Below are 16,878 nucleotides of genomic sequence, written 5' to 3' on the forward strand. Positions count from 1 at the left end.
GCGAGAAATGGGGAGAGGGAGATGGGGGGAGAGAGAGAGAGCATTTGTATATCAGGAGGTCAACATTTTACAGAACATTCAGATAGAAGTTAGAACTCTAATACTGTATATATAATTGATCAAATAGGTCAAATAATCCTGACACTTCATGACTTGGTTGTCCTCCTCTCCCATGCTCACCTTAACCGCTGGGGGTCTCACCTGTATGCGGAGGCTATGTTGAGTTCGGGGTGGACTGTAGCAACCTCCATACTGGGCCACTGGGACGCTGCCATCAGATACTCCTTATTCACACAGTTCTTCAGACTGTCTGGGATACGACCTAACAGGGGACAGACAGACGGAACAGACAGACAGGGGACAGACGGACGAAAGACAGACCGACAGGGGACAGACGGGGGACAGAGACAGACAGTAGACAGAGAGACGGGGACAGGGGGTTAGAGTGGACCTAAGATATCAGAACACCACACCACTTCAGAATCTCAAAACATGCAGCCATATTCAAGCTATATAAAACCACTGAAATGATTTAATAACCAATGTATAACCAGGTAACGAGTAATCCAAAAATGAGGTTTGAGTGTTAGGGCTTAGTCTTACCAGTGATGGCCCGACGCACCTCTCTGGCTGCCTCCTCTCTGGCCTCGATGGAGGCCTGCTCACTATACCAGGAGGTATGGGGGGTACAGATGAGGTTGGGAGCATCTTTCAGAGGGCCCTGGGAGAAACTACAACAGAGAGGGGGAGTTAGGGTTAGAGAGGAAAGAGTAGGGCTGACCCCATTTAGTCGACTGGTCGATTGGCTATATATACAGTGGGGGAAAAAAGTATTTAGTCAGCCACCAATTGTGCAAGTTCTCCCACTTAAAAAGATGAGAGAGGACTGTAATTTTCATCATAGGTACACGTCAACTATGACAGACAAATTGAGGGGGAAAAAATCCAGAAAATCACATTATAGGATTTTTAATGAATTTATTTGCAAATTATGGTGGAAAATAAGTATTTGGTCACCGACAAACAAGCAATATTTCTGGCTCTCACAGACCTGTAACTTCTTCTTTAAGAGGCTCCTCTGTCCTCCACTCGTTACCTGTATTAATGGCACCTGTTTGAACTTGTTATCAGTATAAAAGACACCTGTCCACAACCTCAAACAGTCACACTCCAAACTCCACTATGGCCAAGACCAAAGAGCTGTCAAAGGACACCAGAAACAAAATTGTAGACCTGCACCAGGCTGGGAAGACTGAATCTGCAATAGGTAAGCAGCTTGGTTTGAAGAAATCAACTGTGGGAGCAATTATTAGGAAATGGAAGACATACAAGACCACTGATAATCTCCCTCGATCTGGGGCTCCACGCAAGATCTCACCCCGTGGGGTCAAAATGATCACAAGAACGGTGAGCAAAAATCCCAGAACCACACAGGGGGACCTAGTGAATGACCTGCAGAGAGCTGGGACCAAAGTAACAAAGCCTACCATCAGTAACGCACTACGCCGCCAGGGACTCAAATCCTGCAGTGCCAGACGTGTCCCCCTGCTTAAGCCAGTATATGTCCAGGCCCGTCTGAAGTTTGCTAGAGTGCATTTGGATGATCCAGAAGAGGATTGGGAGAATGTCATATGGTCAGATGAAACCAAAATATAACTTTTTGGTAAAAACTCAACTCGTCGTGTTTGGAGGACAATGAATGCTGAGTTGCATCCAAAGAACACCATACCTACTGTGAAGCATGGGGGTGGAAACATCATGCTTTGGGGCTGTTTTTCTGCAAAGGGACCAGGACGACAAAGGAAAGAATGAATGGGGCCATGTATCGTGAGATTTTGAGTGAAAACCTCCTTCCATCAGCAAGGGCATTGAAGATGAAACGTGGCTGGGTCTTTCAGCATGAGAATGATCCCAAACACACCGCCCTGGCAATGAAGGAGTGGCTTCGTAAGAAGCATTTCAAGGTCCTGGAGTGGCCTAGCCAGTCTCCAGATCTCAACCCCATAGAAAATCTTTGGAGTGAGTTGAAAGTCCGTGTTGCCCAGCGACAGCCCCAAAACATCACTGCTCTAGAGGAGATCTGCATGGAGGAATGGGCCAAAATACCAGCAACAGTGTGTGAAAACCTTGTGAAGACTTACAGAAAACGTTTGACCTGTGTCATTGCCAACAAAGGGTATATAACAAAGTATTGAGAAACTTTAGTTATTGACCAAATACTTATTTTCCACCATAATTTGCAAATAAATTCATTAAAAATCCTACAATGTGATTTTCTGGATTTTTTTTCTCATTTTGTCTGTCATAGTTGACGTGTACCTATGATGAAAATTACAGGCCTCTCTCATCTTTTTAAGTGGGAGAACTTGCACAATTGCTGGCTGACTAAATACTTTTTTCTCCACTGTATATACTGAGATCATGTGACACTTAAAGTCCACCTGTGTGCAATCTAACTCATTATGTGATTTCTGAAGGTAATTGGTTGCACCAGATCTTATTTAGGGGCTTCATAGCAAAGTGGGTGAATACATATGCACGCACCACTTTTCCGTTATTAATTTTTTTAAACTATTTTGTGTATGTCCATTACATGAAATCCAAATAAAAATCCATTTAAATTACAAGTTGTAATGCAACAAAATAGGAAAAAATGCTAGGGGGGATGAATATTTTTGCAAGGCACTGTACATGTGTAATGTAAAGAGAGCATGGGTTGAGGGAATAGGGAATGCTTTTCCTAAACAAATGAGGGATTTTGTAACAGACATTTTCAGTCAGAAATGGCTGTAATTATGTTTCAGCTTAAGCAACATGGACAGCACGATAAACATTGTGGTGGTCGCTACAGCAGAGAGGAGAGAGAGAGACAACAGGTGCTAGTCACGCAGTCACTCACTGTCTTTTTTTTTTTTAACACATCGCAGCAAGTCTGAGCCCGGCCCGGCACAATCAAATCAATTGCTGGTCGGACTCCCTCTAGTAATTTGTGTCTTAATTATTAAAGCATCAGACAAGCTCAGTGAATATAGTTGATTTGATTAAAACACATAGGATGTGTCTATATATGGAAAAAGTTGTACAATTTAGACTAATCGATTGGCCGAAAGAACAGACAACTCTTGGTCGACCAAGATTTTGTTTAGTCGGGGACAGCCCTAGGAAAGAGAGAGGGATAGTTAAGGTTAGAGAGGAGAGAGAGAGTTACTGTTAGAGAGGAGCGACTGAACATCCAGTGTGTGTGTGTACCTGAAGGGCTCTGTCTCGTGGACGTCCAGTGTGTGTGTGTACCTGAAGGGCTCTGTCTCGTGGACGTCCAGTGTGTGTGTGTACCTGAAGGGCTCTGTCTCGTGGACGTCCAGTGTGTGTGTGTACCTGAAGGGCTCTGTCTCGTGGACGTCCAGTGTGTGTGTGTACCTGAAGGGCTCTGTCTCGTGGACGTCCAGTGTGTGTGTGTACCTGAAGGGCTCTGTCTCGTGGACGTCCAGTGTGTGTGTGTACCTGAAGGGCTCTGTCTCGTGGACGTCCAGTGTGTGTGTGTACCTGAAGGGCTCTGTCTCGTGGACGTCCAGTGTGTGTGTGTACCTGAAGGGCTCTGTCTCGTGGACGTCCAGTGCGGCTCCTCGTATACGTCCTTCCTTCAGGGCCTGAGCCAGAGCCTTCTCATCCACCAGACCCCCCCTCGCAGAGTTCACCAGGAACGCTCCCTGACGCATCTTCAGAGGGACCACACACAGTGTTAAAGTAATACAAACTCACATAACTCACTGCACCAATAGAACTGACCTGGGGATGACTGGACTTTAACTATACTTTGTGCAAAGTAACTTTTTTTCAGGGGAACATATAGTTACTATTTGAATACAGATCCCACAAAATTACTACTTTTTAAAACTATTTGAATACAGATCCCACAAAATGACTACCTTTAAAAACTCTGAATACAGATCTGAGAAAGCAACTACTTAAAAAAAGCTATTTCCAAAGTACTATGTAACAATGTTGCTATTGTAATAATCAAAGTTAATACACTTGATGTAAGTGTTGCTGTATTACCTTATGTTACTCATTATGAACATATACAGTACCAGTCATAAGTTTGGACACACCTACTCATTCAAGGGTATTTCTTTATTTTTTACTATTTTCTACATTGTAGAATAAGAGTGAAGACATCAAAACTATGAAATAACACACATGGAATCATGATGTAACCAAAAAAAGTGTTAAATCAAAATATGTTTTATATTTTAGATTCTTCAAAGTAGCCACCCTTTGCCTTGATGACAGCTTTGCACACTCTTGGCATTCTCTCAACCAGCTTCATGAGGAATGCTTTTCCAACAGTCTTCAAGGAGTTCCCACATATGCTGAGCACTTGTTGGCTGCTTTTCCTTCACTCTGCGGTCCAACTCATCCCAAACCATCTCAATTGGGTTGAGGTCGGGTGATTGTGCCAGGTCATCTGATGCAGCACTCCATCACTCTCCTTCTTGGTCAAATAGCCCTTACACAGCCTAGGTGGTGTGTTGGGTCATTGTCCTGTTGAAAAACAAGTGATAGTCCCACTAAGCGCAAACCAGATGGGATGGCGTATCGCTGCAGAATGCTGTGGTAGCCATGCTGGTTAAGTGTGCCTTGAATTCTTTTTAAAAATCACAGACAGTGTCACCAGCAAAGCACCCTCACACCATCACACCTCCTCCTCCATGCTTCACGGTGGGAACCACATGTGGAGATCATCCGTTCACAAAGACACGGCGGTTGGAACCAAAAATCTCAAATGTGGACTCATCAAGCTGTTCTTGCCATTATATGGACTTGGTCTTTTACCAAATAGGGCTATTTACATTTTACATTTTAGTCATTTAGCAGACGCTCTTATCCAGAGCGACTTACAGGAGCAATTAGGGTTAAGTGCCTTGCTCAAGGGCACATCAACAGATTTTTCACCTAGTTGGCTCGGGGATTAGAACCAGTGACCTTTCGGTTACTGGCACAACGCTCTTAACCACTAAGCTACCTGCCGCCCCAGGTGCATGCATTACAACCAAGACAATTTAGGAATCTGAAGTTGCATACAACTGTGATTTAGACTTGTTCACAACACTTTCATTGTTTCTGGACACTGGGTAGATTTTTGGGAAAAATAAGCAAGGTTCACACAGAAAATCTGATTCTGACTATGAACTCCACCCTCATAAAGCCAACACATGCAATCCTATGACATAGAGCCCTCAAATTCAACTCTGGAACCCGAAGCCAGTTCCACTACATTTTTTCATTGTTCCCCTCTAATCAGGGACTGAATTAGACCTTGACACCAGGTGTATACAATTCATTATTATGTAGGACAGAAAACCAGCAGGCTCCGGACCTCGTAGGGTAAGAGTTACCCCTGACTTAGAGGCTTCTAAATGGTCTTAACAACACAAGGTGGATTTAATCCCTTATTACACTTTCATCAAACTGTAATAAGCCGAGCAGAGCCGCTAAGCCTGGGTACAATCACCACTCTGTGCATCAGAGTCCCTCTGTAGCCTCTGAAACCTGAGGCCCAGAACCTACCCAAACTGCACACAAAGTGCTGATATTCATTTTCAAAAGGCAAAGAAAAGGAGGTATGAGACAGTCTTATACCCAAAGTTGTACTGGAGCTGAGGGCAGTTGCACAGTGGCACTTGGAGCAGGTTTAGGCTAAATCCAAACCTCTGCATAGTGCAAACTCTGGTAGGCCTAAACTAGGCCTAACCCTTTTCAAGTTTATTTGTAAAACAGATTTCACCCAAAATAGTTTAAAGAAGGTTGCTATCTTCTGTATACCACCCCTACCTTGTCACAACACAACTGATTGGCTGAAACGCATTAAGAAGGAAAGAAATTCCACAAATTAACAAGGCACACCTGTTAATTGAAATTAATTCCAGCTGACTACCTCATGAAGCTGGTTGAGAGAATGCCAAGAGTGTGCAAAGCTGTCATCAAGGCAAAGGGTGGCTACTTTGAAGAGTCTCAAATATAAAATATATTTGGATTTGTTTAACACTTTTTTGGTTACTACATGATTCCATATGTGTTTTGATGTCTGTGTTAGGCATTTTGAAGCTGCAGAAGTGGTCTACTCTAATGTTGTGATTCCATGATCCACAAGTATTTCATTCTAGATTATATCCTATATTGACATTAATATCTGAGAGCCGTCCAAACCATGTGCTTATGATCATATATTTAGACTAATTCAATTAACTGTTGTAATTTTTGGTTCTTCATCAAATATTTGGCAGCCATTAAATAAATATTTTTTAGTTTTTGAATAACTTTCATATATTCAAATACCTTCAAATATTACTTCTTTTTCTGAGACCTGTACAAAATACAACTATGTTCTGCACAGGTCTGATATCCAGACATTGGGGCACAGAAGGAAATGGGAGATCAATGACCATAGGTGTAGGCCGTCATTGTAAATAAGAATTTGTTCTTAATTGACTTGCCTAGTTAAATAAAGGTAAACTAAAATACAGTTTTACTGTTTTTGATAGCATTGAATGAATGACAGATCTCTTGTCTGGCATTTTGTCATCACAAACCTGACGTTTTTAAAGAGACAGTGTACAATTTTCAATGTAATGCATCTCAATAGGAAAATTGTGCTTTTACACAATGTAGAAACCTTATATTCCACAAATGACTTTGTAATTTCAATGACAGGTATTCATATCAACATTTAAGCTTTCATAATAAACTAATGTCTTTACAGTATTACATATTAGTTTCTATGGCACAACATGCTTCAAAAGTAGCTCGAATTCATATAAACTATAGGCTGTATCTCAATCAATAAAAACGTATTTTCTGGTGCTCCTAAATGAAATGTGGTGCTCCTAACTTTAAGTGGGAGCACCAGTGCTTCCAATGAATTGTTTTTCATTTAGAGCCCTGTGCATACCTGTTTGATGGTGAAGTCATTGATGAGGTGGTGGTTGTGTTCGTTGAGGCTGCAGTGTAGAGAGACACAGTCAGAGTGGATCAGCAGGTCCTGGAGGGTAGCCATCCTCTGCAGGCCCAGGGAGCGTTCCACACCATCAGGCAGGTAGGGGTCGTAGAAGATCACCCCGAAACCAAACGCCTTGGCCCGCAGAGCCACTGCTTGGCCCACACGACCTGTAGAGAGAGGACAACACAGGGTTAACAAGTGTTTTCCCTAGAGTATTATGGTGGGGCACAAAGGCACCCAAAGCAAATTCCAGGGCCTCTGGCAGACCCAATTGTTGACTGAAAAGAGGCAAGACTGGGGGCCAGTCTTACATTAAAATAAGCTGCTCCGAATCTGCCCATTCTCCACTACCTCCTAACTCCATCAACTTCCATATCCTTGCCCCCAGTACCCCAACTTACCCAGGCCGATGATGCCTAGCGTCTCCCCCCGGATGCGGGCAGCATCGCCGGCCACCTCCCTGATCTGCTCCACACTGGAGGCCCTGGTGCCCTCCCTCAGGGCCTGGTGCATCCAGGTGACCCGACGGTACAGGTTTAGGATTAGACACAAGGACGTGTCGGCCGTCTCCTCCACCGACGACGCCGGCACGTTACACACCGCAATGCCTGGGGGGAGGAGGGGAAAGGGGGAGATGGTGAGATGAAGGAAAGAGAGGAGGGAAGGGGCATAGCTTGTAAAGGCTGAAGTAGGTACACTATTGGCAGAACATAGAGAAGGCCTCAGGCCAGAGAAGTGGTGGTCTGTGTATCTGTTGATGTGTAATATTTAACCGTGTGTACCTGTTCGTCTGCATACTGTGTGTGCGCATCGGTGCGTGACTCACCCAGCTCAGCTGCGGCTTTGATGTCGACGTTGTCGAAGCCGCTGCCGATCCTGACGATGACTCGGAGGCCTTTGAACTTGTCCAGGTCGTCTCTAGAGAGAGTGATGGTGTGGTAGAGCAGAGCCCCCACCGCCTCGTTCAGCACCTACGGAGTTAACGCAGCGTTAGTCAGGGTTAATGCAGACAGCTATACTGCTGGTTGTCCAGTTTAGAACAGAGCTGTTACTACAGCCTTGTAAAGATGGAATCCTTAATGGTGAAACAGCGACATCCATTTGACATATTACAATCATGATGCAAAACGCTTCCCCAGCACTCCTCAGCTCTGCTTCGTCAACAAAACAAAAACACTGGCCGTGTTTTTAACGAACTGCTGCTTATAGCCCCATGAACAGGAAGCTTACACCAACACTGATTATATTATTGTGTGTGTGTGTGTGTGTACGTACGTACGTACGTACGTACAGTTGAAGTCGAAGTTTACATACACTTAGGTTGGAGTCATTAAAACTTGTTTTTCAACCACTCCACAAATTTCTTGTTAACAAACTATAGTTTTGGCAAGTCAGTTAGGACATCTACTTTGTGCATGACACAAGTAATTTTTCCAACAATTGTTTACAGACAGATTATCACTTATAATTCACTGTATCACAATTCCAGTGAGTCAGAAGTTTACATTCACTAAGTTGACTGTGCCTTTAAACAGCTTGGAAAATTCCAGAAAATGATGTAATGGCTTTAGAAGCTTCTGATAGGCTAATTGACATCATTTGAGTCAATTGGAGGTGTACCTGTGGATGTATTTCAAGGCCTACCTTCAAACTCAGTGCCTCTTTGCTTGACATCATGGGAAAATCAAAAGAAATCAGCCAAGACCTCAGAAAAAAAATTGTAGACCTCCACAAGTCTGGTTCATCCTTGGGAGCAATTTCCAAACGCCTGAAGGTACCACGTTCATCTGTACAAACAATAGTACGCAAGTATAAACACCATGGGACCACGCAGCCGTCATACCGCTCAAGAAGGAGACGCGCTCTGTCTCCTAGAGATGAACGTACTTTGGTGCGAAAAAGTGCAAATCAATCCCAGAACAACAGCAAAGGACCTTGTGAAGATGCTGGAGGAAACAGGTACAAAAGTATCTATATCCACAGTAAAACGAGTCCTATATCGACATAACCTGAAAGGCCGCTCAGCAATGAAGAAGCCACTGCTCCAAAACTGCCATAAAAAAGCCAGACTACGGTTTGCAACTGCACATGGGGACAAAGATCGTACTTTTTGGAGAAATGTCCTCTGGTCTGATGAAACAAAAATAGAACTGTTTGTCCATAATGACCATCGTTATGTTTGGAGGGAAAAGGGGGAGCTTGCAAGCCGAAGAACACCATCCCAACCGTGAAGCACGGGGGTGGCAGCATCATGCTGTGGGGGTGCTTTGCTGCAGGAGGGACTGGTGCACTTCACAAAATAGATGGCAACATGAGGAAGGAAAATTATGTGGATATATTGAAGCAACATCTCAAGACATCAGTCAGGAAGTTAAAGCTTGGTCGCAAATGGGTCTTCCAAATGGACAATGACCCCAAGCATACTTCCAAAGTTGTGGCAAAATGGCTTAAGGACAAAGTCAAGGTATTGGAGTGGCCATCACAAAGCCCTGACCTCAATCCTATAGAAAATTTGTGGGCAGAACTGAAAAAGCGTGTGCGAGAAAGAGGCCTACAAACCTGACTCAATTACACCAGCTCTGTCAGGAGGAATGGGCCAAAATTCACCCAATTTATTGTGGGAAGCTTGTGGAAGGCTACCCGAAACGTTTGACCCAAGTTAAACAATTTAAAGGCAATGCTACCAAATACTAATTGAGTGTATTTAAACTTCTGACCCACTGGGAATGTGATGAAAGAAATAAAAGCTGAAATAAATCATTCTCTCTACTATTATTCTGACATTTCATATTCTTAAAATAAAGTGGTGATCCTAACTGACCTAAGACAGGGAATTTTTACTAGGATTAAATGTCAGGAATTGTGAAAAACTGAGTTTAAATGTATTTGGCTAAGGTGTATGTAAACTTCCGACTTCAACTGTACGTGTTTGTCTCATGTCTGAGTGTGTGTGTGTGTGTCTCTACCTTCTCGTGGATCTCCTGGGTGGACTGGGCATCACAGAAGGCCACAGTGGCCACGTCTTTCAGGATGGGCATCTCTATGGTGCAGTCACGCCCGTCCAGCAGGGCCACCAGGGGCCGGGGGTGCATGGGCCCGTTCAGGATGGGGGGGCGGATGCCTGCCAGGGGAGAGGGGACAGTTAGATATGATTTGGCATTTGAAACATCACTAAATGTTGCATTCTTCTGAAATCTTACGTGCTGATTTGGTTCCAATGGCTGGCTAGGTTGGTTGGATCATGGCGCTTGCAACACTTATGGTTGTGGGTTTGATTCCAGCATGGGCCACGTTTGAAAATGGCCATATTATAATCATCAGACTATAAGTGTTTATCTGATGTTTACAGTCTATTTTGAGTTGGATGTTTGTCCAGACAAAATGGCTTCCTTTGGGAATATGTGATACAGTGAAAAACACAGCATACCGCACCATGTTTTTCAGATGTGACTGTCCACTGAGCTTAGTGATTCAACAATCTTCCTGGAGTCAGGACCAGGGCAATATAAGTGACTACTCTAAACACACCACTGCCCTGACCATTAAAACACACACCACTAATGCCCCTTCAAACTCAACCAGGCATGACAATAGCCACTGGCATCATCAGTGCTGGGGCCAGCCAGAGTAGAGTCAACCTGAATAATAACCGAGTCTGACCACCAACATGACTACTACTACCAGTCCAAATTCTCTCAAAGTCAGTCCATAACGCTCTCCTCTCCTCTCTTCTCCCCTCCACCTCCTGTCCTCTCATCTTTTCCCCTACAAATAGCTAGGGTCTTGTCAACACCAGCACTCAGAGGGAGCACTGAGTAGTGTGTGTGCTATGGTTACGTAATAATAATAATAATAATATGTAACTGGATCAGCTGCAAAGAGAGCATCTGAGATCAAAGAGATGGGGGGGTTCAAGAGGACACTCACATACAAGCTCAATACATGCAACTCCCCAAGCCTATGCATTCAGACACACACGCTATGATGACACATGTATGACACCCGCAATGAAGGACACACACACACACACACACACACACACACACACCACCCCCATCCCTGACTCCAGCCAGAGCAGAGGATGAAGATGCTTGCGGATTTGGCTGGCTGCAGCGCCAGCAAGGGGTGGAGAGGGGGGCGAGTGGGACTCCTGTTCTGTACACACACACACACACACCACACGCCAGACTTTTTGTCCAGTGTGGTCCTGCGCACGTTCGCTCCAAAATTGCCATCTACCACCTAATCATTGAACACTTAGTGGCCAGAATGTGACAAAGCCAGACGAGCACAAGCCTAACATCTGGTAAAGGTCAATAGAGAAATCTGGCCAACAACAGGTGTATGGTTTGGGGGAGGGGAGGGGGGGGGGGCAAGAAGGGGGGAGTGCATGTGTCTCACTGAAGCATTCACTTGGACAGAGGAAAGTACGCATGCAGAGGCTGACAGAAAGACAGACATGCACAAACCCACACACTCTGTTCTGTGTCATAGTGAGGGGGGGGTCTGGTGGCAGGCAGGGGGTGGAAGACAAATATTTGTGGACGCTTCCAGTGACGTCAGAGTATTTCCCAACACACACACACTGGGCCTAGCTGAAGGCGGCTTAAGAACGTGAATCTGCATCTCATTAAATAACATCAAGCATTTTCCTTGTCTTCATGTCCACATGCTGGAGATCACAATGGATTCACAATGACTGGTTAACAAAAGGCAACCGTAGAAGAACACACACCAGTAAAGTACCCTTGCATACTCGAGGCCTATGGAGCACAAGCATGGCCGCGCACACAATGCAATTCATTCAGCGCTTCATTCATTTTCCCTCCCTCATTTTACTTTCCCTCTGCCTGTGGTTTGAGGAGTGTGAGAGAACAGAGCGAGGCAGAGGTGAGGGGGAGGGGCAGAGGGAGAGGTGAGGGGGAGGGGCAGGGGGATAATGCAGCGCTACTCCACCGAACCTCCAGCCAGACACACACACTGGCGCCGTGTATACATACACACAGTTGCTCAATTCCTTTAACAGCTACAAGGACGCGCGGAGCGAAAAGGAAACGGCACACACACTCGTCGGCAACACCACACCCAAGCCCATATCGCCCCCGCTCCGTCTTCAAGCCCTCCTTCACACACACATTTTACGACACACACACGGAGCCTAACCTTGCATTATGAAGTTAGCCAGCCTGTCTTCCTCTCTCTCACCTCGCTCTCTACCTCTATCGTTCTTTCTCTCTCTCTCTGTCAGACTGTTCTTGGATGGCTAGGTCCCTGCTGTCATCCACACCCAGTCCCTCCCCCACCACCCAGCTCCAATCACAGGCGGCTCTATTGAGGGCCAGCCAACCAGCACTAACCTCATTAGCATAGCTAGGCAGCGACTGGGCTGGGCTGAGGGCGGTTTGGCTGTTGTTGTTTTTTAAAGAGACAGCTGGCCTGTTTCCCTGTAGCCCCGACCCCTCACCCTGCTGCTCTCGCTCCTCTCAGGGGACCTGACTCTTTCAGACAACTCCCTCCATTTTATCTCAACATCACCCAAGAGCTGCATTTTGCACCATTTTATTTAGCTTTGTACAACAGTATAGACAGTACAAACCAGAATGAAGCCAAATATTTCCAGAAATTAATAAGATAACTGGACCATCATTTTTTTTTGTATACACTACAAATGAGGCTTGGCATGACTTGTAATGCCAATTCCAATTAAAAAAATTGAAGAATGACACCATGATACCTTTTCGGTAGGGATGGGCATGGTTATTTGAATATTTCAACATCCAAACGGACATTAGTATTCGATTACTTGTGAGCATATTTTTATTTTTATATTAATTATATATTTAAAAAAAAAAAAAAAAAATATATAGGCCTATTTTAACAATGAAAAGGCTTTGTCTAAAATGTTTAAAAAAGTATTTATGTGACTTTGCTACGTAGCCTACAAGGATAGACCATTACATTAGAAATGTTACTAAAACAACATCTTTATGACCGTTTTTATGAGTGCCCCCAATAAAAAAGATGCACCGGAAGCCTAAACACGTTTCACACGTGTAGCTTGTAGTTATTGTCGGTGAATCATAGCGGCGCTACAGTCAGAGGCTGCATGTATAACAAGTGAAGTGGGAGATTCCTAATCAATGCTCCTCTTCCGCGCCTGCTGAAACAAACAGAGCTCAGCGCACCGGCTCTCTCCAGAGTCGCCCAAGCAAGTTTCCATTGAACTATGCATTTTTTAAAATAGAAAATCTTTAAAACACGTATTTCGACTACTAGGATATCCCCCCCCAAAAAATCTGGATACTATTCTAATAGTGAAATCATTTCAAATGCCCATTCCAACTTTTCAGTTCATTTCTATCTTTGTCAAAATAAACACTGATCATGTTGTAGCCTAATGTAACCAGTCTATTATTCTAGCCTGTCACAGATCGTCATCATTTGTACCTTGCCTTGGCATCGTTCCTTACGGCTCACAGCTCAGACACACCAGCTTAGCCACCCACTAACCCCCCTTGAACTCCCCACAGACAGGAACAGGAAGTGCGATAAGGGCATTGTGCTCTCTCTCTCTCCAACTGTCCCAAACCCATCACTTCACTAACCTACCTGCCACTCTTCACACCAATAGGCTAATTATTAATTACAGACTTCCCATATCAGCAGCTGATGTAAGCCAAGTGCAAACGATTAGTCATAGGCATGTGACAAGTCAGTAATAATACATTCAACCAATTTCAGGTACACATTTTTTTTTTAAAGACTGCACACATCCTTGAGCCCAATCAAGACATCTCTGGAGGAAGTTCTGATTGCACAGTATCCGCACTGTATTAAACCATTTCGGAATGTGTGATGTTGGTGTGAGAATACTCATTGCAATTTGACTATAACGAATTGTAAAATCCTAATATTCAAATACCCTGAATGTGTGTAATATGTACGACCTTGTATGTGTATAAGTGTAGCGAGTGTACATGCGAGTGTCTCAAGGCTCCTTACCCTCACAGATGCGGTCGAGTCTCTGCCGCTTGACTTTGTGCTTGTCCATTAGAGCCATAAGCTGGCTGTCCTAACCCAGGACACAGCAAAACAACAGCACAGAGCACTAAGGAGCCCCTTCAACAGAACACCAGCACGAGAAACCACTACTGCCCACTGAGCAACACCTGCAGAGAGAGAGAGAGGACAGAATTGTTGTTACCTGTTAAAATGTGAAAGGTTTTACTAGTAGTCATGTCTGCTGTAATGCATTTTTTCTGCAACTTGGATTGCTCCTTTTGTGCCAATAAAGTTAGACAGAAATTGAATTTGAGAGACAGGGAGGAAGGGATAGTTACTGCTGCAGGATAGGACCTTCAACAGGTTAGTTGTAGAAATGTGGTTTCAAGTCCTAGCAGGCTAAAGTAGTTCCAATAACACAGGGTCCTATGGATGAGGCGTCCACTAAACAGATGATAGGCCTATGTTCTTACACAAAATAATATAGCATACATTTAAGTATCTACACTTGTGATGTATAACATTACATCAAAATGAATGAAACCATGACTAAAGGAACTGACAAACAGATAAACACATGCCCATGTAGTGTGTTATTGGCGAGTGTGTATTCTGCCTTCTGCTTCCTCTGTGGTAAATTCAAACCTAGGGCCTGTTTCAGTACTTTGAAAATGCATACATTCTTCTCTTCCTAATGGTTATACCTGCTCTGACATGACTGGATTGGTGAAAGCGATGTAGATTAACCCTTACTTTCACCTATCCAATGGTGTGAGATCATGGCTGAATCTCAAAACGAACACTTGGCCCCTAAGCCCTTTATCAAGAGGCGAAGTGTTCAGTAGGATATTTAGCCAATGATTACCTAATCGGGACAGACAAAGGGATGGTGCAGCTTCAAAGTATTTGACCAAGGCCGTAAACCGAAAGACTAGCAACCATATGGAGGAGTGGCAGACTTACCAGCAGGAGAATCCGCTCAGTGTCTGTTCTGTCTGCGTTTCACAACGTCTGTTCAGATCTCACTGTCAAGCAGACAAAACGGTTCCTTATTATCAGAAGGTCTTCTTCACTCACGCCCTCTCAAACAAACTTACTTTGATTAGATAACATATCAGTCACTACTAGTCTAGGCCTAAGCGATATAAATAGGTGAGTGCTAAACATGGAGTACTTTGGGTTGTTTGGCAGAAAGACGACGTGAGGCCTTATAACAGAAAGTGTTTGTGGAACAGTAGCTAGGCCTAGATCACTGATTGATGAAGACTGGTGTCTAACAATTTGGACAGGGGCAGGGGTATATTATATGCCATATCATAAAGAAGGCATACATGTGTATGTGTGGGCTGGGTGGTAACCTAGCGGTTAAGAGGTTGGGCCAGTAACTGAAAGGTTGCTGGTTCGAATCTCCGAGCTGACTAATTGAAATCTGTGGATGTGCCCTTGAGCAAGGCACTTAACCCTAATTGCTCCTGTAAGTAGCTTTGGATAAGAGCGTCTGCTAAATGACTAAAATGTGAAACGTAAATGTAATGTGTACAAGTTTGGCTAGGCCTACAAACTGGACTCCAACATAGAGAACAGTGTTAGTTATAATTATCTAATAAATAATATCAATTAAATCTAATACCTAGCTATGAGACTTAGCTACAAAGAATCACAATCATTAGAGTTTGAGAAGTTGGGACAACATTCCAATACGTACGTATATATGCAAAAAGTAGCAATGACATCTGGAAACCCATCACAAAGTAATCAACAGACAGTGGGTTATGGAAACAATGGCAGTTTTTATATAATTGATACAAAGTATCCAATACAGTTGTTCGCAAGCCAAAACCATTACCACATGTGGCTGCCAAAGATTAGGCCTAACTACATTTCACTATCCCTTCAAACTCGAACAGCTAGCTACAAGTTTCAAAACTCTGCACAAGACGATATGCTAACTAGTTAACTAGCAAGCTAGATGGCTACTAATAACAACCGTTATCGCATCTGGCTAGTTAGATAGCTAGTTAGCCAGTAAACGAACATTAGCTAACTAACGTTAGGCAGCTAACTGTGCCAGATAAACAAATACGTATGATCGATAGGAATCATACTTGAATTAAACAAAACGCCCTGTAAAGCATCCCAAAAATACACACGAAGTTCTCAACCTTCTGATGGCTAGTTTATCTTTTATCAAGCATATCAATCTACCGTTGGATGGTTAGCATAGCAAGTTAGCTTGCTAGCTATCCTACTGCGTGTAGGAGATGCGTACTGGGGAGCCAATTTCGTCCGATTCGCTATCAGCGAATGGCGCTACAATGTGAATATCTGAAATGCAGTAACACAAGAACACCGGGAAACGTGGATATCCACAACGTGCACGTTATGCACGCATCATTCGCTACCCCGGTAACCTAGTAACGCACGAGCGGCGGATTATTTACCCCAATAATTGTATTTCGGTCGTGTTGAGACAGTGTCTGGACAGTGTTCGTGCGTCGGTGGTCTTCCCTCTCTCCCGATCGCCATGAAATCTAAGAAAGAGGAAGTCGCAGGTTCATGGGGGGTCAGGCCGCCGTACACAGCGTGTGACGGGCAGAGTGAGAGGTACCAGTGCACTGTTAGGAGGGGAAGGCAGAGCGCCCTCACCTTCCATGGCGGTGGACAGACAGCACACCCAATCGCTTTCTCCATAATAAAGTACTTCATGTTCATGATGGACTGGATAAACTATTACGATTTATCATGCAATATTCTTTAGAGGAAATTTTATATTTTTACAGGGTCACTGCCCTATGTTAAGTTAATTAATATAGAGCAATGTATCATGTATTGTTGTGTTTTGCCTTCAAACAAACATCCCCCCTCCAGGGCCTACTCGA

General features: G+C 44.0%; 1 protein-coding gene across 3 annotated transcripts; it reads right to left on the reverse strand.

Annotated features, from left to right (window-relative positions):
• Nucleotides 1-47: 47 nt before the first annotated feature.
• Nucleotides 48-16,567, reverse strand: LOC311105156 (C-terminal-binding protein 1). 3 transcript variants are annotated; one of them, XM_084147198.1, is made up of 10 exons: nucleotides 16,441-16,567; nucleotides 14,963-15,024; nucleotides 14,000-14,166; nucleotides 9,964-10,118; nucleotides 7,824-7,968; nucleotides 7,399-7,605; nucleotides 6,950-7,164; nucleotides 3,586-3,716; nucleotides 604-731; nucleotides 48-322 (listed from the first exon to the last, which is right to left on the reverse strand). In XM_084147198.1, exons 3-10 carry the CDS (start codon nucleotides 14,055-14,057, stop codon nucleotides 198-200), a joined length of 1,164 nt encoding a protein of 387 aa, XP_084003324.1. In that variant the 5' UTR covers nucleotides 14,058-14,166; nucleotides 14,963-15,024; nucleotides 16,441-16,567; the 3' UTR covers nucleotides 48-197. The 3 variants fall into 3 exon arrangements, with proteins under 3 accessions (XP_084003324.1, XP_084003325.1, XP_084003326.1); XM_084147199.1 differs by lacking the exon at nucleotides 16,441-16,567 and adding an exon at nucleotides 16,205-16,280; XM_084147200.1 differs by lacking the exons at nucleotides 14,000-14,166; nucleotides 14,963-15,024; nucleotides 16,441-16,567 and adding an exon at nucleotides 10,198-11,343.
• Nucleotides 16,568-16,878: the final 311 nt, after the last annotated feature.

Source organism: Coregonus lavaretus, assembly GCF_964263955.1.
Source record: "Coregonus lavaretus genome assembly, chromosome: 29".
Classification (NCBI taxonomy): domain Eukaryota; kingdom Metazoa; phylum Chordata; class Actinopteri; order Salmoniformes; family Salmonidae; genus Coregonus; species Coregonus lavaretus.

Bases quoted from the DNA above. Each gene is read 5' to 3' on its own strand.
- LOC311105156 (XM_084147198.1), bottom strand. From the start codon at position 14,057: ATGGCTCTAATGGACAAGCACAAAGTCAAGCGGCAGAGACTCGACCGC. The intron at 10,119-13,999 runs GTAAGGAGCCTT...CTCCCCTGGCAG, and splicing joins ACTCGACCGCATCTGTGAGG to GCATCCGCCCCCCCATCCTG. The intron at 732-3,585 runs GTACACACACAC...TCTCTGTTGTAG, and splicing joins CACGAGACAGAGCCCTTCAG to TTTCTCCCAGGGCCCTCTGA.